We start from the raw sequence: 21,446 nt of genomic DNA, 5'->3' as shown, positions 1-21,446 counted from the left end.
TACTATTATTGAAAAAATAGCCTGGTACCTTTTCTTATTTATATGATTTAAATCTGAAGAAGGAAACAAATTGGTTTAGAAATGGGGAGGGATCTTTTTGGGTCTAATGCTTAGCTGGAACTTAAACTGTGCAAAGAATATTTGGAGATAGATTGTAGATAACTTGTAAGAGTACCAGAAACTTTTAGTGACTGGGAGTAAGCTCATCTGAAATTTAAAGAGTTAAGACCACCCTCGGTGAAAAATGAATAGGTCAGGCCTGTGGATCAGATCAGATTCACCATCTATTTTTAGTCTGTGAGCTAATAAGAATGGTATTTAGATTTTAGAAAAATTTTTTCAATTTTAATATTTTGTTCTTTTTAGTTTTACATGACAGTAGAATCTATTTTGATATATTTAAACAAACACGGAATATATCTTATCCTAATTAGAATCCCAGTCTTAGAGATGTACATGATTTTGAGATTCACTGTGGTGTATTCATACATGTACATAGGAAAGTTACATCAGATTCATTCCACCCTTTCCTATTTTTGTCCTCTGCCTCTTCTCTTCATTCCCCTTTATATAATCCACTGAACTTCTATTACACCCGCCCCCTGCCTTGTTTTGGGTTAGCATCCACATACATATCGGGGGAACATTTTTGGGGATTGGCTTATTTCACTTAGCATAATAGTTTCCAGATCCATCCATTTTCTGGCAAGAGGTCATAAGGCAATTCTTCTTTATGGCTGAGTAATACTCCATCATGTATATAAACCACATTTTTAAAAATATAGCCATCTTTTAATGGGCATCTAGGTTGGTTCCATAGCTTATCTATTGTGAATTGTGCTGCTATAAACATTGATATAGCAGGGTTGGTGTAGTATGCTGATTTTTCACTTCGTTACGTTTTTAAATAGCAAGACTCTTTCCACTGCAGGGAAAAAAGTATGTTGTGCTACACATGAAAGTTATATAAAATTTAAATTCCACTGTACATAAATAAGGTCTACAACAGATTTGAGTAGGTCTAACAGTCTGTATAGTTCATGAAATCTAAAATAGTTACTCTTTGGCTCTTTACAGAAAATATTTACCAACCCTTGAAATAGGTAATTGGTTCTTTCTCCTTATAAGATAGCTGAAATGATCCGACTAAAACTTAGAATACTGACTTTAAGATCAGCCTTTAATGTTGAACTCCTTGAACCTCAGTGATCCTAGGTGTAGTTAATTAGAATGAGTTTAGGCCCAGGTCTAATGTAGTAAGTTGTTTAAAAAAATAAATTTCTTGGAAAAAGCTGCATAATTTATACTTTTTTAGTGTTTGACCAACTCTGAGATTACAAACTCCCAATATCCACCTACTTAATGTTTTAAAACATGAAACTATTCTGGCCAAGTTGCTGTTAATTGACCATAGGAATAACCCATCAAGAGTGATAAAATGGCCTTTTGGGACTTTTCTCCTAGATTTTACCTTTTAGTGGTACCATTGTCAAAATACTATGGTAAAAGTAAATTAGGAAATTAAATGATGTGAAATAAAATAGAAAAGGGACCAGTTCAGCTGAACTTTAATCTTTTTTTTCTTTTAATAACAGAACTTCAAAAATCTGAGTACATGGAGTATGCTGGAAGACAGTATTATCTGGGAGACAAGTGTCAGGTTAGTTTCATCTTTAAAGATTCAAGGATTTATTCTTCTACGATTGTGCTTTTAGTTATTAATATGAGCCACATAAGACTTATTTACATAATGCTAGAAAAAATTTCTTTAATGTTTGTGTTAAATTCTAATTATAGGCTTTTGTGATGATTAGATAAAATGCTGTTCTAGTATGTGCCTCCTCCATTGACCCAAATTATCAATGTCAATTATTTAAAATATGTGGACATTGAATTCTATTTGGGGGGCAAGTGGTATTTTTGTTTGACAGGAGCTAATCTGTGAATAGACATCAGACTAGATACAATACCATGACTTCTGTTTTTCAGGTTCGCTTGGAATCAGGTGGAAAATATTTTAATGCTCATATTCAAGAAGTTGGAAATGAGAACAACTCTGTAACAGTATTTATTGAAGAATTGGCAGAAAAGTAAGAAATAATAATTTGTTATATTATTAAGATCTTTGGCTTTGAGAGTTATGTTAGTAAGAGAACCAGAGTTATATCTGGTACTGGCCTAATTATCTTGAATTTTAAAGCATTGCTAAGTATGAAATCTCTATATAGGTATCACTTATGGATAAAGGTTTCCAAGTCCTATCCCTGTCTCATTACTAAAATTATTAAGAATTTTAATACAAAACATAATTGGAAAGATGGTTTAAGTTTTTACCAGTATTCAAGATAAACTAGTCCAATCCTTTTCAAATTTTACCTGCAGGACTTCTGAAAATAGATTTGAGCCCAATCTCCTAAGTTTCAAATTTAGTAAGTCTGGAGTGGGGCCCCAAAATTGGAACTTTTAACAAGTTTCCAGGTGATGCTGATGCTGTTAGTTCACTTTAAGAACCTGCTGATCTAACAAGACAATACCCTCAGCAGCTGAAAACAATAAAGTTAATTTCTTTCATTTGGCATGTCCATAATGAATCAGCAAAGGAGCACCCGGGCTACCAAAGGTTCTATTTTGATACATGCTTCCATAATCACAGGCAGGGAAAATACTAAGAGCATGACAGATCACTTGCTGGTCCTTAAAACATCTCACAATTTTATGACCAAAGTAAGTGGTTTACATAGCCAAGCCTGATGTCAGTGGGGTGGGGAAATTGGATCCTCCTTTAAAGTGGGGCAGCAAATATTAGAATTAATTTGGTCTATAGTCTCTCTTGTAATAGTGATAGATGGTACAAACAGCTGTGAAATTGTACAAACTACCCTTAGGTTTTCTAACTGAAAAGAAAAAAAGCAACCAAACTTATATAGGGAAACTAGTATCAACAGGTTTAAAATACACTTGAAAATGAAGTAGGGGCGAGGTTTATATAATGAATTAGAGTTAAGTGTGTTGCAATGGTTTCATGGTGGTACCTTTAACTTTAAGGCATGTTGTTCCACTGGCTAACTTAAAACCAGTTACTCAAGTGACACCTGTTCCTGCCTGGAATGCCATACCAATTCGGAAGGGAAGAGGTTACCAGAAAATACCTGGAGGCTATGTCCCAGAAATGGGTTTGTATGCTTGAGGTTTTCTTTTATTTCTTCCCTTTTGTAGCCCTTTTTTACTTACCTGCATTGTACTTTTTCTAAGGCATATCATATGTCTTGTAGGGTAGGGTTTCTTAACCTCCACACTATGGGTATTTTGGGATGGTAAAAGGGGGTGTCCTGTGCATGGTAGGATGGTCCCTAGCTTCTGTTCACTAGATGCCAGTAGCACTTTGTCTAGTTCTGACAACTAAAATGCCTCCAGACATTACCACATGTACCCTGAAAAAGGGAATGACAAAATTGTCCCTGAATGAGAAACTGCTATTCTAATGGATTCTGTGTAACTTTAAGCTGGGATAGCTTTTAGACTATAAAACTTGAGGGGACAATATTTTTCAAAGAACCAGCAAGATACCTCCTAAGCAGCCAGTAATTGGCACAGTGTCATATCCCTATAATCTTAGTGACTTGAGAGCCTGTGGCAGGAGGATCACAAGTTTATGGCCACTCTTGGCAGCTTAGCAAAACCCATGGCAGTTTAGTGAGACTCTGTCACACAATAAAAAATAGAACTGGAGGGGTAGCTCAGTTTAGAGTTCTTACCCAGCAAGCATGGGGCCCTGGTTTCAATCCAAAGTACCATCCCCCCCCCCAAAAAAAAAAGCAACTAGATAAATTAAGCATAATTTCTTTAAAAATATTAATAATAGTGATGTAGGTGACTGGATGACTTAATGTTCTGTTGGCAGAATCTACCTGTACTAAAGAGAATGCTGAAATACTTATTGATATAGAAATTATCTGATTTTTGCCTCATACAAAAATTCCCTCCCTTTTTTTTTTTTTTTTTTGGTACTGGGGATTGAACCCAGGGCACTTAAGCACTGAGCCACATCCCCAACCCTTTTTTGTATTTTATTTAGAGAGTGTCTCTCTGAGTTTCTCGCTAAGTTGCTGAGGCTGGTTTTGAACTCTTGATCCTCCTGCCTCAGCCTCAAGAGCTGCTGAGATTACTGGCATATGCCACGGTGCCCAGCGATCCATTTGCTTTGTTTTTAAGAAAAGCTTTTGAGAATTTAAGAAATTTTTTACTTGTTTTCCTAAAAGCCATGTCAGAGATGGACATGAAGCAGCGAAAGAAGATGTTCAAGAAAATTCGAGGGAAAGAGGTTTATATGACTATGGCTTACAGCAAGGGAGACCCCCTCATTCCACCCAGGCTTCAGCATAATGTGTATTGTGGGCATGAACCTGCACTACACTACTCACAAACAGGAGGCAATGGTTTATCCAGTGAACATTTTCATCCTCAGAATTCCTCTCAGAGACAAGGTCGGGGATATGGGATGCCCAGGTGAGATTTAACTGACTTTCATGATAATGTATGTCTTTGTTTAAAGACATACATCTTGGAAATAATTCCTAGACAGAATTATAGTAGAACTGAAAAGTTCCTTAGTAGTCTGGGTATCTTATACTCTTTTCCTAAAGAGAGCATAGAACTGATGTATACTTAAATTCTTGTCAGATGAACTCATTTGCATGTTTGCATTCTCATAGTCTAAGGAAATGTGAAGCAGAGGAATAGATGCTCAAAGATGGAATTCTATCAAAATGAGGGTCCATGTGATATATGGTATTCATAAAAAATGGATAGACCTAATACCAGTATTAAGAGGAGTAAAACTTTTGGTTGGATATTTTCAGAAAGGTGTGTTGATTCTATTTAATAAATAGAATGACTGAAGAGTCAGTAAAGAGTTCTGTTTTCTCTTCATTTTTAGGGATTCATCTCGCTTTATAAACAGGCACAACATAGCAGGCCCTAAAGTTGGTTTTTACCCTGGCCAAGGTAAAAGGTGCTGCCAGAGCTATGATAACTTCTCATATAGATCTCGGTAAGTATTTTAAGTGTTAGAAGTCAGAAAAAAATGGGTAAGTGTAGTTTCATTGCTGAGCAATGATAATATGGAATTTTTTAAGGTGTCAACTGTGAGATGTTTGAATTGTTATTTAGAAATCACAAACAAGTTAACTACCATATTTTATCACATTTCCTCTTTTTATTTTCTGAACTACTTAAGTTCCTTTAGACGCAGCCATCGCCAAATGCGTTGTATGAATAAGGAGTGCCAGTATGCCTTTGCCCCAGAGAATGGGCAGATTCCCAGTGGCTTGGAAGAAACTATTACCTTTTATGAAGTTGAAGAAGGAGACGAGACTGCTTATCCAACTTTACCTGTAAGTAGGCCAAAGCTTCACTCAAAAAGCTAATTACTGACTGGGGTTGTGGCTCAGTGGTACAGCGCTTGCCTAGAATGTATGAGGCACTGGGTTCCATCCCCAATACCATATTGAAAAAAATAGTTATTATGTCCATTCTACAACTAAAAATATTTTTAAAACGGCAAATTTTTTCAAAAGTAAATCCAGTGTATAAATTTTAATATTTTTCTACAAACAACTGAACAAACCCCTTCTTCAAAGTCATGAGCTTTCATCTTATAGCTTTTAGAGATGTGAGATGAAACTTTTCTTGAAGTTGTTATTAGATAAGGGGTAGAGGTAGACAATCTTGCCTATAATATATCAGCTAATACTTTGTTTTCTTCATCATTACTTCATGTTTTTATTCTGAAAAGTATAATTTTAAAACATTTACTTAGAGACATTTTATAATAGCAATTCACAGTTAGTTTCTTTAAAAATATCCCTCTAGCTTTTTTCTGACTAATAGAACTGCATGTATATATGTTTCTCATTGGTATAGAACCATGGAGGTCCCTCTACAATGGTACCTGCTGCTTCGGGATACTGTGTTGCAAGGCGGGGACAAAGCTCAGGCAAACAGACTTCAAATTCAGAGGAGGGCAACGGTCAGAGTGACAGTGGTGAGTCAATTGTTGTCAAATACTTTTTAAAAGATGATTCTTATGACATCAGCTTATCAAGGCTATGAAGTAGACCACAGGTTTGGTTTTGGGGTCTTACTTTGTTAGCTTGTTTTGAAAGAATTCTAAATTCTTATCTCGGTTTGCCAGTTTTTCAAAGATGTTCTGGTATTTCTCAAAAGAACAGACTTCTATTTAAGCTACTATGTTATAAATTATTTTCAGCTTTCTGCATAGGTCTTTAATGAGTTTTGATTTGGTGAGTTATCAGTATGGAAAACACCTATTCCTTATTAGTAAGGTGCTTATTCATAGTTGTCCTCATCATTTGTATATGTTAGACTTTTCATTTGACCAGTTTTTATTTTACAAGACTACTGCAAAAATAACTTCTTCACCCAGAGAAGTCTATTTGATCTATGAACATGACTGTGCCATTTGTTCTAATAATTAATTATATTTATAATTTAATATAACTCTTGGCTGTATCCTGTGGAGGAATGTGGTATCCCTGTTTTATATATGAGGAAATTGAAGTTCAGGGGTAAATGATATGGCCAAGGTCAGACTCTTGGTAAATGGCAGCTGTATAACTTTTTGTAACAATTTTTTTGAGATGTAATTTATATACTATTCAATTTACCCACTTAAAGTATAAAGTTCTATAATTTTTAGAATATTCAAACTTGCATAATCATCACCACAGTTAATTTTAGGACATTTTTATTATCCCCAAGAGAGTCTATATACTCACTAGCTCCCATTCCTCATTTACTACCGACCCTCAGCCCTTGACATCACCAAATGTTTCCTCTTTATATGGATTTCACCTATTCTGAACATTTCATACAAACGGAATCATATAATATGTGGTCCTTTGTGGTTGACAGAGGCAGGTGTGTCTCTAAAGCTGTATATATGTACACTTAACCGTTGTTTTACCTACCTGTATGGATTATGTTTATTTTTACCATTTACTATTAAGTGTTCTGGAGGATTTGGTTTGCAATATTTGAATGACCTTGACTCTTTGGTTTGTGGTATTTGAATGACTTGACTCTTTATTAAGTTCCTTATTTTCTTGTGATACTCTTTCTGCTACTTGTATATAAGAAAATAGAGTAGGTATTTCTAGGAATTGAATGAGGACAAAATGTTTAGTACAAGAGTGATCAGTAAAACCTCTATACGTGCATATGCTTAAGAATGCTTATGCTTTGCTTCTTTATTCAGATGACTCTTTTGTCTTTTCCATTTAGCTGTTGTGGGTAGCTTCAAATAGCTTTCTCATCCATATTGGCATATTTGTAGTAACCAAATCTTTGTTCTCACCCTAAACCCTGCTCTCCAGAGGAGTTGAAGGCCTATGTGGTTTATGAGTGATGTTTCAGAATCAAATCCAGTTTAGTCTTCTGGTGTTTTATTTGGTGGAAACCTGCTCAATTGAAGATTGACTTTCTTTGCATTTCAGTGTTATAATGATTTTTTATAACTTTATTTATTTTTTTATGTGGTGCTGAGGATCGAACCCAGTGCCTCACACGTGCTAGGCAAATGCTGTATCACTGAGCCACAACCCCAGCCCTGTTATAGTGATCTTAAAGCAAAATATTTTATTGAGCCATCCTTTGAGGAGAAAATGATTTTACATGTATTACATGAAATAGGCTGAAAAACAAATAAGGCTTGAGATATTCCTTTAATGTCTACCTTAGGAAACTATGGGTTATACTCAGATTACATTACAGTCACTTGAGTGTTAACTATATGTCAAGCACCATGTTAAAGTTCTTTTCATTTCACTTAACCCTCCTCAAAACCCATCTGAACTAGGTACTTTTATCCCTTTTTTTACAGTGAAGAAACACAAAGATTAAATAACTTGCCTAAAGTTAAAAGTTATGTGATTGGATTTTTTGTTTGTTTGTTTGTTTGTTTTTGGTACCAGGGATTGAACCCCAGGACATTCAACCACTGAGCCACATCCCCAGCTTATTTTTTTATTTTTAGTTTTAAATTCTGAGACGGGGTCTCACTAAGTTGCTGAGGCTGGCTTTGAACTTGTGATCCTCCTGCCTCAGGCTCCTGAGCCACTGGATAAAGTTATGTTCTTTTTTTTTTTTTTTTTTTTTTAACCAGTCACCTTTTATTGGGTATTAATACTCAGAATATGAAAGAACTCAACCACGAGGCCATGATTTCAGTTCTTCATAGGGGAGGCAGTCCCAATCAGGAGTACATAGTATGCTCTCCACACTGGCCCTTCTTCAATGGTACTTGCGTTACCACTCATACTTGAGTGCCTTGTAAGAAAGGCAGTAGCTAAAAAGCACACACTGCCAGCACCACGTTGACCCACGCAATGTTCCCCTTCTTCACGATGATGTACTTGTTGTAGTACTGGTAGTAACCTCTCTTCAGTGCCCCCACAGTGCCTTTAGGGGTGAAATCCTGCACCAGTATCCAGCTTGGGAGCTCCCCTAGTTTGACATTCATGAGTTTCTTCTCTTTCACTTGCACAACTAACACCATCTTGGAGTCCTAAAGTTATATTCTTAATTGCCACACTGTACTACTCCTACATGGAAAAATTGGACGTAGCTGGGATTTTCACTTCCGCCTGAACTCTTAAGAGCTAAGGGAACTTCGAAGAGAAATTTGTACTATTTGTAGCTAATCCTTAGATTCAGTGTCTACTGATGACTCTGAAAGCTCTGATCACTTTCAAGGATGTATGCATTTTAGTTTTGGAAATATATTCATAAAACTTGAGAGAAAAAAGCAAGTGTTGGCCATTTGGATCTGCTGAGCTAAAAAGACCTATGTAAACACACTTCTGTCTTGCCTTTTTTTCTAGGGGAATATCATGAAGAGTATCTTTATCCTTCAGGTCAGTGAGATCTAGATGTAATCTGACATTTATCATTGTTGGTGGAATTTCAAACTATAAAATAATGCTCATTTTTTTTTTTACTTTACTTTGGCTATATCCTCTAGAGCCAGACTATGAAACTTCAGGTGTATATAGCACAACTGCATCTACAACAAACTTGGTAGGTATTTAATAATAGCAAACACTAATAAGCTCCTACTCACTATATACTAGGCCACTGTTCTAAGAGGTATACATAAAAATTATTTAAATCAGAATAGCCCTGTAAGGCAATTAATTATATTCCCATTTTGTAGATGAAACTGAAGCATAGAAATTAAGTAATACACCCAAGATCGTACCCTTTTTATGAAATTAATTCTGCTTAGAGCTATCCCTAATATGAGTTGGTATGAGAGGAAATTCTAACATTAGCAGTGATGATCATTTTAGAGAATTTTTTATGATATTTATATTGGTCAAAATGGACTATAAATCCCAATATTAACAAGTTTACTTCTTGATTATGCTACATATCCAGTGAAGATCTATAGGAAGACTTGCTCAGGTTCTCAGGCTAATGGAAGCTCCATCCATTTTTGCCAAGCAGGAAGTAAAAGGTGGTAAATGGTGCATTGGTTCTTAAAGCTTCTACTGGAGATGACTCGTTCCTTCCTTTTCCATTTTGTTGACCACAGAAGTTCTCACTAAAGGGTCTAATCTCTGTGTGCCTGGAAGGCAAAATGTTGAAAATGTTTTGACAGCACTAAGGACTGCATAATTTAACTTAATTCCTCCCATAGGCAAAATACTGACTTCTAACCCAAAGGAGACAACCTAAAAAGACATATTCACTGTATTCAAACTCAGAGCCCAGGATTTCTGGGTAATGTGTAAAATTCTTTATATTGAGTCCAGGTATGGTTCCTCTTGATCTCGATCGAGGCCTGAAACCCAAACCACAAAGTTTTAACACCCCTCTCCCAAATTTATAGTGGTGGGATGGGGTAAAAATTGCAGCGAAGTTCTTACTACTCAGAAAGGGGGAAAGTAGAAGAAACACAGCTAATGGTCTTTAGCAGTTCTGAGATTTATGTGGGCACACATTTTGACCACCACCACACTGCACATAGGGACTATTCTCTGGCTTATTATTTTTGACAATATTTGAAGTAGCCACTGGAGGATAATCCTTTCTTGGCAACCGAGTGACTTTCTCAGCCTGCTTCAGGCTGATAGGGGAAGATAGGGGCTCAAGGATTTTTATTTTCCTGGAATGGTTTAGTCCTGGCTCATGGTTTCTTTGATTGTGAGATTTACTTGGATTCTATTTGATTCCCATGAGTTTCTGGTAACAATAGCTATACTGAAAATTCCATTTTTATAGATATACTACTTAGATTTGTTATAATTCTTTGGTTTCTTATCCCTGTGTTCTTTCTACTTGATTGCAAGTGCATTGAGCTTACCAAGGATTGATGGAAGGGGACATACCTTTGAACATTTTTCCATGAGGTATTTTGTCTAAGTGCAAGAATTTGCCAGCTGTTATATCTCTAGTTGAACTCTTGCTTTGATGCATCTTAATGCACTCAAAGATTTTAACAGTGATTGATTCATTCTGCAAAGCCAAATTTTAACTGGTCTTTGTCATCCAAAGCATTTATGTAATTTTAGATAGTTTAGGGTGTAAACAGTGATCTCTTTAACCTTGAGTCCCTAGATGCAAGACTATCTAATCTATTCCCTATCATTCCTTCCTACAGACTAGCAACTCTTTCCTACATACATCTCTGAAAAGACCTCCTAAACTACTGATAATAATCAAAACACAATACTAACATTTGGTATTTTTAATTCATTTCCCCAATCATAATTTCCTTCCCAGTTAGGTTATTGTTATGGCAGCACCTTACTTCTAGTTACCAGTTGCTGTTTTAGGTTTTGCTGAATTAACACCCTCCTATCCCCCACCAAAGACTCAGTGACTTAACATAGGAAAAGTTGTTCTTGCTAATGTTACATATCTAGTGCAGGTTGGTTACGGGCTTTTCTGTTCATCTGGAGTGATGGACACATACTTTCACAGTTCAGCAAGACAAAAGATACAGAAATTGAACATTGACTATTAACATTTCTGTTCATATTTCATTGGTCATATGACTAACACGGCCATACCTAACTTTAGATGGAACCCAGAAAGGCATTCCTACCATGTACCCAAAAAAACTGGAATAATTACTTTCTGTTCTCTAATTATGATTAATTATAACCTTGGCAGGTACTAATTTTTTTTTTTTTTTTTACTGTTAAGGCTATACCTCTTAGAACTTAGAAGAAAACCAACACACAATTCTTTGACCTTTCTCCTTCCTTTGCCCCCTGTTAGAAAGCTAGTGTGTTTTCCTTATCCCCACCATTGCTATTCTCATATCAGTATACTTTTAATGCCACCTCTTAAAATAGCCATCCAAATATCCAAATGAAAAGATAAGTAAAAAATCTTATCATTAGAGGTGACAAGAATGGGCACTTTGTTGTCCCTTTAATTTCTCTTCTTACATGTTCCTTTTTGTTCTGAATTTACTTTATCATATGCCCCTATATCTTTCAATCTCCTCATGACATGTCCCATTCTCAGCCCCCATATCCAAAGCAAATTTATATGTAATTTTTGCTGCTACATTTTTGCTACCACGATAATCTGTTATGCATACGTCTAAGCATTTTAAAATCATCTTTACTTTCACAAAGACAAGGTCTTGAGCCACAGGGAGATAGTAATTGAATCCTATCTGTTAACATCCTGCTTAACTGTTTAATAGCTAAACAACCACTGAACCTACCTGTGTCCCAAACTACATTTTCAGATAGAAGGCTTTCTTTTAGGAAAACTTACTGGTGTTTGAAGCTTTTAAGGCCATGAAGACCACTGAGAAAGTGGTTCCGTTTCAGTCCTGTTACAGTTTTGTCTCTACACAGGCACTGGTTAGTTGTGATGAGAATGCATAATACTGCAGTCACCTAAATCAGGCACTAGAATGATACCTTTTGGACCATTGTCTTAGTAGTCACTTCCAAACTTGAATGATTTCAGGACATATCACTTTCATTTATCTTTAAAGGTTGAAACAAAGCAGATATTTTATTAATGTGTTGGCTTCTAGATTTCTCTTTGTTCAACTATATTTCTGTATTCATTAAAGTTTCCTCAGGACAGAAGACCATATTCTTTGTCTCCTCAGGATACAGTTACCTCATACAACTACCCCCAGAAGGTAATCTCCTGGTGTTAGCAAGCATTCATTTACATGGTCTGAATAGAAGAAATGAGTTTTCTCTTTCATTACCTTCATCATACTTCTAAGCACCTGCTTGTTTCTTTAAATAGTATTTTAATCTTGTGACACCTGGCACAATGATTCATAAATTCATTCAACAAATTGATTAAACATCTGTGTTCTAGACACTATGTGTTGACATTAGACTACTCATAGTCTACTGTGAAATTCTTATATAATGAATGAGTTAATATTAAATTACCTATCAAGATTGCCTTTGTTTACTGAAACTTAAATGTAAAGCTCTCCTCTGGCATGTAGAGTCAGTATAAAAAAGGAAGCTGAAACCAAAGAGTGAATAAGATTATCTGGGAAAAGGAAGAGATTGAGAAGAGAATCTAGAACAGAGCCTGCAGTTCATAAAATTTTAGAAAATGAGTAGAAAATGAGTAGAAAAGGAATAGTCGAGGGAAGAAATGCATATTATGCTTCCATATTGTGGAAGTTTTGGAAAGAGAAAATTTTGAGGCCAGTCAAGTGTCACTTGCTGCCAAGAGGTCAAACAACAGAAAGATTAACAAGAGTCTACTAGGGTTTGTTGCCATGGAGACCATTGATGACTTTGAATGCAATTTCAGAGAAACAGTGGGTAGCAGGCATACTGCAGATAGTGGTAAGTTTTTGAAATAGAGGCTGACAATGAGGACAATGTCTAAGAGGAGTCTTACCGTTTATTATTTTTTCATGCTCATCCCTGTACAGGATGCTGTGAGAAAGTAGCCTGTTCTCTTGAGGAGCTGTGGCCTAAGCAGCAAAAATTGCAATCTCATGAAGTCTTGAAGTTAAAAAAAAACGCAAAGCACCTTTTATATTTAAAAAGTGTTCCTGTGGGAAAATTCATACACATGTAAAAGTGAATATATATTAAAAATCTCTGGAATAATTGGAAGGAAACACAGAAGTTACCTACTTGGGAAGAAGGCAAATAGGTAGATGGAGGACAGGAATTGGAAGGAAACTTTTCATTGAAGTTTCATTGAATCATGTTAATGTATTACCTTTTCAGGAAAACAAAATATAAAAACTTTCAAAGTAATCTGGTGTCTTCTAAAAGAAGTAACCTTTCTATTTAGGGCTTACACAAAGATTGACTTTTCAGCATTTTAGTTATCAAAACAAAATATTTCCTGGAACTTAGGTTCAGATAAGAAACCAATACTGTTAGTGAAGCCAAACTTAAGAATTCTGAACTTTCTTCCACACTTACAGATGATGGGAAATTCTGCAGCAGTTGCAGCTTCCTGTGCCAATAATGTTCCAGCTGCAGTCTTATCTAACTGTACAGCAGCTAATCAAGCTAGTAGTACCTCGTCAGTTTCCTCACAGAATGTTATACAGCCTCTATTTGTATCTCCACCTACAGGAGGTAGGCCAGGTAGGTTTTTAGTGTTTGCTTACTTTGAAAGCTCTTTTCCTATTCACAAACACGCACATACAAGTATTCTAGCGATTAGATAGGATAATTTTAATATCTAGAATTAAGTTTAACCTACTTAATAAGTTTGTGGTGCTATTCAGGAATCCATGAGATTTGAAAGTTGGGCTTTTAGTTTGTTTTTTTCTTGTAGATATGCCTCTGATAATGCCTATCATTTGCTACCCACTAACTACTTAGAAGACTTGTACTAGTTTCTAAAATTTTAATTTTTATTATATAAGAATTAATGTAGAGATGTTTCTCACTTTATAGAATAAATTTCTAAAAAGTTTGCTATAAAATACATTCCTATGTAATGAATTATGTTCCTATGGATATAATAATAAAGAATATTAGGCTCTAGAATTTAAGAATCTAGGTTAGAATCCCAGTTTTGCAGCTAATTGTAATTTCGATCAGGTTACTGAACCTTTCTTATCTATGAGCTTGGGAGTACTGATAGTACTAATTCGTGAAGTAGTGAAATTTTAATGATTTAATATAAATTAAAATTCTCAGAATTCTGAGATTATGATGGCAACAACAGCATAGCTTTTCTGAGTCCCCAAATAAAAACCTACAAACAACATCTGCAACAAAACTAGGTGACATGATGTCCACACAAACCCTCAAATGGAAGCAGACAGAGAAACTACCAGTCGTAAGACTTGAATACTCTCAGGGTTTGTGTGGGAGCAAGAAGATGGAAGCACTGAGGATGTTATATAGACCTAAGAATAGAAGGATCCCAAAAGAAATAGAATTCATTGGAGTGGCCAGTTTGAAAGCAGTAGCTAAAACTGGGAAGGGATTTGATTTTTCTAATACTAGGTGAGTATATGAGGCATTTGGTATAAGAACTGTGAAGGACTTAGAAAGCAGTTTAGCCCCTCAGACCTGACCTTCCAGGACTCCCTTTTAGGGTAGTGTTTCTCACGGTGAGAAACTGGGAGTGGACTCAAAATTGATCAGGATGGGGAAAAGACCAGATCTAGACTAAAATTGGGGAGAACAGAACCAAGGAATTCTAGAAAGCAATTGTTTTGAATACTCTGCAAATACAGCTCTATGAAATCAGAAGCCTTGTTTCCCACTTGTAAAATTCATGAAAATTAATTTTGCATATAAGTAAACAAGCACTAAGGTAAAATGCTATACAAAGATGTATTAAGAAATATTAGAATAATATCCTTGCTGGGTGTGGTGGCACATGACTTATTCCAGTGACTCACTCAGGAGGCTGAGGCAGGAGGTTTGCAAGTTCAAAGCTAGCCTCAGCAATTTAGCGAGGCCCTAAGCAACTTAGCAAGACCCTGTCTCAAAATTAAAAGGGCTGGGGATGTGGCTCAGTGTTTTAAGTGCTCCTGGGTTTGATCAATCCCTGGTACAAAAAAAAAAAAAAAAAAAAAAAAAGAAGATGAATATCCCTGCAGATGGCAAAAGTATGCCAGAAATGTACCTATTAAACCATTAAACTCAGAAAACTTAAAATTGTAACAGTCTATTTCAAAATGAGGTAAAGACATTAATAAAATACTGTAGAATATTAAAGAATAGCACAAGTCAGAATTAGAAAAACCCACATAAGGTTATAAAATTCAGGAGAGATTTAGAAAAAGAAGATCATTTCAATAATGAAGAGTAAATTATAAAGAGCCTAAGCCAGTATGTATTGTAGATAGAAAAATAAGGCCAAGCATAATGGGGAATGCCTGTAATCCCAGCCACTCTACTTGGGAGGCTGAGGCAGGAAAATCTCAAGTTGAAGTCCAGCCTCAGCAATTTAGTAAGACTGTCTCAAAATTTAAAAAAAATGGGGATATAACTCAGTGGTAGAGTGTCCTTGGGGTTTAATACTCAGTGCCACATGAAAAAGTAAAAGAATAAGGATATAAAATATGGGGAATGTGAAGTTAAAAACATCTATGAAGATTTTAATGTGAAATACTGAAGTTAGGCAAAGGAGATCAAATACTGATAGAAGTCCCTGAAGAAGAAATCTGAAGTAGGGGATAGAACAAGTGCTACAATGTAATTTAGAAAGCCTTACTGAAATTTACAAATTTACATACTGATATATCACCTTGCATATCTGAGAATTTTGACCCAGATCAATCAACACCAGAGTATCTTAGTAAAATTGGTGGGACTTGTAAAGAAAAAGTCTTTTGAGCATTCAGCTAAAAGAGTCTGAAATGTAATAAAAATAAAATTATAATCATCAAACTTGGACAGCAGTACTTTATGCTAGAAGAAAATGGAGTAGCTTTTAAATAATCAAAGAACTTGTGAACTGAAGATTTTATATCTAGCCAAACTGATTCTCAAGCATAAAGGGCAACTTAAGAACCAGATTATTATTTCCCTGAGTCCTTAAGGAATCTGCTGCAGCGGTGCTGTCAAGCAAGGTAATCATTTGTGGTAATTTAAATTAGTTGCAATTTAATAAAATCTTTAGTTCCTTAGCCTCATTAGTTTCATGCCAAGTGCTCAAAGCCACATGGGGCTAGTAGCTACTGTATAGGACAACACAGAATATTTGTACCCTTATAGAAAGCTGTCACACAGTACATAGTGAATGAGCTTGGAGTTTTTACCAAAGATACGGTCTTTTTTTTTTTTTGCATGTTTTGGTGGCCCCTTAAATTTTGTGCTGGCATGCCTCACCATACCTTAGTTTTGGCCCTGTTCTTTGATCTCTAGAGAAGCAGGGCCTTATGTAGATATTTATATTCTCTTCTGAAATGTCCCAAAGCAGCTGCAGCTACATGGATGGGAGAAATACACTATGTTGATTTCCACTAATATTGTAAAAAACCTTACTTCTCTCTTTCTGGAGCCATCCCTTGAATTATACCTATTAAGCCTGTGGAGCTCAAAGTCTGAAGATGAACTGCTCATGCATTTTTTAGAGCAATTGAAAATAAAAGCTTTTTCTTAAAGGACTTATTGTAATATTATGCATTTATAAGGAATGGAAGCATAGACAGTAACCTCCAAATTTCTTTTACCCTTGATTCAGACCTATGGGAATGTATTTAACTACCTCTGTCTACCAGTCTGCTATTTTCAACTGAATTCTCCATGCTGTTTTTTTTTTCTTTTTTTCTTTTTTAAGAAATGGTGTGGTTTGTTTTGAGTGCTAGTTTTAAAGTTATAAGACTGGGGTTTTGTTGGAGAAGCCATTTTATAGATGGCTCATAGATTTTAGAGCATTAGGGGATATTCTGAAAATCCTTTTTCCAAAAGTGAAAATTTCTAATTGTATGTCAATTCTAAAACAGTTGAGCAGATTTTTAAAATTTACTGTTTAATTGATATACAGTGAAATTCTACTTTTAATGCTTAGTTCTGTGAATTTTGACAAATGCATGAAGTTGTATAACTACCACTACAGTCAAGACAGAATTGTTTCATCACCCCCAAAATTGTTTCATCAAGTTTGAGATCACCCTAAAACACTATCTTGTTACTATTAGCCTGTGACTGTGTAAAAAGTATAGATGAGTCTGTTATTAGTATTTGTCACTGAATGAAAACTGTGTGGATTACTTCTTGCTAAATTACCAAAATAAAAAGCTTATATGAATTGTTCCTATACTAACTGCAGGGTACTCAAACCCTGAATATTTAATCTTTTATTGAGTGATGCAGGGAAACTTTCTATACTTCCTAAGGCTAAAATGATAGTGCCAGGAATACAGCAATAAAAGTTGGTACTTGAATTTCTCAGTTTGGCTAAAATAATTTGATTAAATTTTAATTGTTCTTGATCATTTGTCAAAAAACGAATTAAATTTAATTTGGCATATTATGTGTATGTATGTTTTTACTATGTCGGAACCATAAATTTTTCTTTTATCATTATAGAGGATGAATATTTAAAAATATTTTCATTTCACATATCAGAAATTATAAGTCATAAATAAGCATTGTTTTTAAGCTATATTAACAAGTATAAAATGTTAAAGGGATAAAATATTGCATATATCCTGCTTTTAGATTTTTGTCCCTCCTTAGAAATTGAATGTCATGAGTTATAGTACCTATATTCCTCAGATGCTTACCAGTAGAATTCTTCAGGCATTGCAGTTTAGTCTCTCTCATCTTGGCTTCTACATTTGTAATTTTGACAGATTGCTAAAAACATCTTTAGATTTGCATTGGGTATAAAGCTAAGTAAACTTCCAAGTTTTTGTTTTTAAGTCAAACCCTGAGAGTTAATTCTTTGAGTATATTCAGGATATAAGAAAAGCAAAGATGAGCCATTGCTTTTAAGGTGTTACTCTTGTGCATTGCCACTTTGTTTTGTTTCTTTGTTAGTGATTGCCTCACCATCCTATCCATACCACTCTGCTCCTATTCCTGCTGCTGCAGCCTCTATCCCACCACCACCACTACCACCACCACCACCACCACCACCTCCTCCTCTTGAAGTGGGAGAGGCTTCAAACTTACCACCTCCACCTCCACCTTATTCCTGTGATCCAAGTGGCAGTGATCTGCCTCAAGGTAAGTAGATTTTGAGACTTGAATAAGGTTATTTATATCTGAGTATTTAAAAAAAATTTTTGTAGATGGACAGAATGCCTTTGTTTATTTTTATGTGGTGCTAAGGATCGAACCCAGTACCTCACACATGCTAGGCAAGTGCTCTGCCATTGAGCTACAGTTCCAGCCCTAAGTATTATTTTTTAAACTTTCATTTTATTTTTTTTAGTTTTAGGTGAACACAAAACCTTTATTTTATTTTTATGTGGTGCTGAGGATGGAACCCAGGGCCTCATACATGCCAGGCAAGTGCTCTACCACTGAGCCACAACCTCAGCCCCTCTGAGTATTTTTTTAAGAGCATCTCTGTCTCTTTGGTTGATCTATGGGGTGAGGAAATTGACTTGAGGGCATAATGCTAGGTAATTGACTAAGGAAAGAATCAATTGTAAGCTAAAAGCTAAGAATATCTTCTATATAATAAGTGGGTGGTTCATTTCAACAACTCATCATGGTTTTTTTTTTTGTTTTGGTAGCAACATGTCTGTCCTGAAGAAGATTCTCAAGTGAATAGCTTTGCTTTTCTCAGCTGTATTTCTTGAAAAGCCAGGAGTCAGTATCAAAATTTTCTCCATTTCATAAACTCTTTGCACAAGCATATGAAATTGTTACAGTCTTTAATATTTGGGGCACAACTGAATTTTGAAAACTTGAAAAGGTTCTTAAGGATCTGATCTGCCTTGGATTTCAGCTCTGTGTTCTTGTTTCCAAGTAGTAATTTTCCATGGGAAGTTTTTTGTTACCTCTCTGACAGTATTTGCTCAAGAGAATTATAGTTTTTGGTTATTTGCAGTTTACTTATACTTTTTACTTAGCATTCTCTTGATTTTTCTTGCTGCTTATCTACTCTGTTTTGAATTTGTCTCCAGCCCTTAAGGCAATAATCAAAATTGTCTCTAACTCCATTCTGTTTTTTTCCCTACCTTAAAATGTCATTATTGTCTATGTAGTGATTCCCAAATCCCATGTTGGTCTTCAAAGTTTCAATTACTTGTTTCTAGCTGCTTTTTAGACATTTCCCCTACCTTTTAGACTTTCATTTCAAACTTAAATGTCCATAATGAAATTGCTCATCTTTATCTCTCTTACTCCAGGCCACAGAAAATATTGACTCTTGTTGTTTCCTTAAATTTCCACCTAAATTACCCAGTATCTAAACCATGATTTCTATACTTTCTTTCCTTTCTTCCCCATCTGTGCCCAAGATGTACTCAGTCACCATATAATGCTGACTTTGCATTTTCCAGCATTTTATTATGAAAATATTCAAGCATACATTGGAGTAGTTGTTGTTGTTTTTAATTTTCAGATGCTAGGGATCAAACTTAGGGCCACAGGCATGCCAGGCAAACACTCTTACCACTAAGTCACATCCCAGCCTTTGTAATTGAATTTTCAAATGAATAGTCATATATCTACCATCAAGATTCTGCCTTTAATGTTTAACTCTACTTGCTTTGTCACATTTTTATCCATCTTGCCCTCCATTCATCTCCTTGTCGATTGACTTATCTATCTCATTTTTTATGAATTGAAAAAAACTGTAGATATTAATAGATCTTCCCAGAATGGATAAAGAACATGTGGTGTATATTTATAAAATGGAATGCTATTCACCTGTAGAAAGGATAAAACCTTGTTATTTGTGGCAACATGGATGAATGTGGATGATACTGTGTTCCAGCAAAATAAGTTAGGCACACAAATACCACCTGATCTCACTCATTTAGAATCTTAAACTGATCTTATAGAGGTACTGAGTAGAAGACTGATTACTGGAGGCTGGGAAGGGTAGGGGAGAGAGGAGGATGGGGTAAAGATTGGTTAGTGGGTACAAAATTATAGTTAGATATGAGGAATATGTTCTGATATTCCATTTGCATAGTAGGGTTACTATAGTTAATAATATTGTATATTTCAAAATAACTTGAAAAATATTTTGAATGTATCACCACAAAGAAATGATAAATGTTTGTTGTGGTGAATATGCTTAATACCCTGATTAGATCATTATATGATATATACATATAATGAAATAGGATATCATGCTATACCCCATATATATGTACAATTATGCTCTGAGTATAATCAAACAGTGCATGCACCTGTGTTACCTAAATCCCACTCAAAGTATAAAACATTATCATTAAGCTGGGCACAGTGACATACACCTGTTATCCCAGTGACTCGAGAGGCTGAGGCAGGGAGATTGGAAGTTCAAGACCAACCTCAGCAATTCAGTGAGACCCTGTTTTAAAAAAAATAAATAAAAAGGACTGGGGATGTGGCTGAGTGGTAAACCACATCTGGGTTCAAGCCCCAGTGGGCCCCCCCCAAAAATATCAATGTTCCACAATGTTTTCTTATGTTCCTTCCTAGTCTTTCTTGGGGCTATTTCCCCCCAGAGTCAGCCACTGTTCTGATTTTTTTCTACCATAGATTAGTTTTAAAATTAGTTTTATGTTTTAAAATTCCATCAATACAGTGTATAGCCTTTATAGAAGGCTTCTTAAACTCAACATAATGTTCTTGATATTTATCCATGTTGTTGGATATACCCATAGTCCATTTGCTTTTATTGCTCATTAAGAGTTCATTGTATCAGTATTCCACAGTTGACCCATTCTCCTATTGATAGATGTCTGGGTTTGGAGCTGTTCCAAATAAAGATGACAAAGATTTTCTTGCTCAAGTCTTTGTGAACAAATGTTTTCATTTCCCTTGAACAGATACCTAGCAGTGGAATTGCTGGGTCATAGAAATCTGTGTTTACTTTTATAAGAAGCTGCCAAGCGTTTTTCCAAAGCTGTGCTATTTTGTACTCACACTAGTACAAGAATTTCTCATTTCTCATCCTCACAAACATCAGTGCTGTCATTTGCTTTTGTCTTAACCATTGTGATGATTAATGATGAACACTTTAATAGCATCCCCGCCCCCCGTCTCTCTTTCTCTCTCATACACACTCACACACAGAGTGGAGCATGGTGAGCATATCTGTAATCCCACCTACTCTACTCAGGAGGATGAGGCAGGAGGATCACAAGTTGGAGGCTAGCATTAGCAACTTACTGAGACCCTGTCTTAAAAGAAAAAAATAACAGGGCTAGGGATATAACTCATTGGTAGAGTACCCCTGGGTTCACTCCTCACTACTGTATTGTTTTCATGTGCTTATTGATTGCATATTTTTATAAAGTATTTGTTTTATATCTTGGTTAA

The 21,446-nt window shown here is 35.5% G+C and overlaps 1 protein-coding gene across 6 annotated transcripts in view; it reads left to right on the top strand.

The window, feature by feature from the left end:
• The window catches only part of ALG13 (ALG13 UDP-N-acetylglucosaminyltransferase subunit), a 71,525-nt gene that overhangs the window by 41,122 nt on the left and 8,957 nt on the right, over positions 1–21,446 (top strand). For 3 of the 6 annotated variants that reach the window (XM_079124823.1, XM_079124822.1, XM_079124826.1), the window contains 12 exons: positions 1,596–1,660; positions 1,990–2,090; positions 3,046–3,173; positions 4,260–4,506; positions 4,937–5,050; positions 5,237–5,393; positions 5,923–6,043; positions 8,901–8,933; positions 9,041–9,096; positions 12,122–12,193; positions 13,466–13,631; positions 17,997–18,185. In XM_079124823.1, the coding sequence (XP_078980949.1) occupies positions 1,596–1,660; positions 1,990–2,090; positions 3,046–3,173; positions 4,260–4,506; positions 4,937–5,050; positions 5,237–5,393; positions 5,923–6,043; positions 8,901–8,933; positions 9,041–9,096; positions 12,122–12,193; positions 13,466–13,631; positions 17,997–18,185 (1,449 nt within the window). Of the gene's footprint in view, positions 1–1,595; positions 1,661–1,989; positions 2,091–3,045; positions 3,174–4,259; positions 4,507–4,936; positions 5,051–5,236; positions 5,394–5,922; positions 6,044–8,900; positions 8,934–9,040; positions 9,097–12,121; positions 12,194–13,465; positions 13,632–17,996; positions 18,186–21,446 lie in introns of those variants that run through there. The other 3 variants (XM_079124824.1, XM_079124827.1, XM_079124825.1) reach the window with 3 other exon arrangements.

The sequence above is a fragment of the Sciurus vulgaris genome (genome assembly GCF_902686455.1).
Source record: "Sciurus vulgaris genome assembly, chromosome: X".
Lineage (NCBI taxonomy): Eukaryota > Metazoa > Chordata > Mammalia > Rodentia > Sciuridae > Sciurus > Sciurus vulgaris.
The sequence above is the reverse complement of the archived record's forward strand: the minus strand, read 5'-3'. Positions and strand labels throughout refer to the sequence as shown.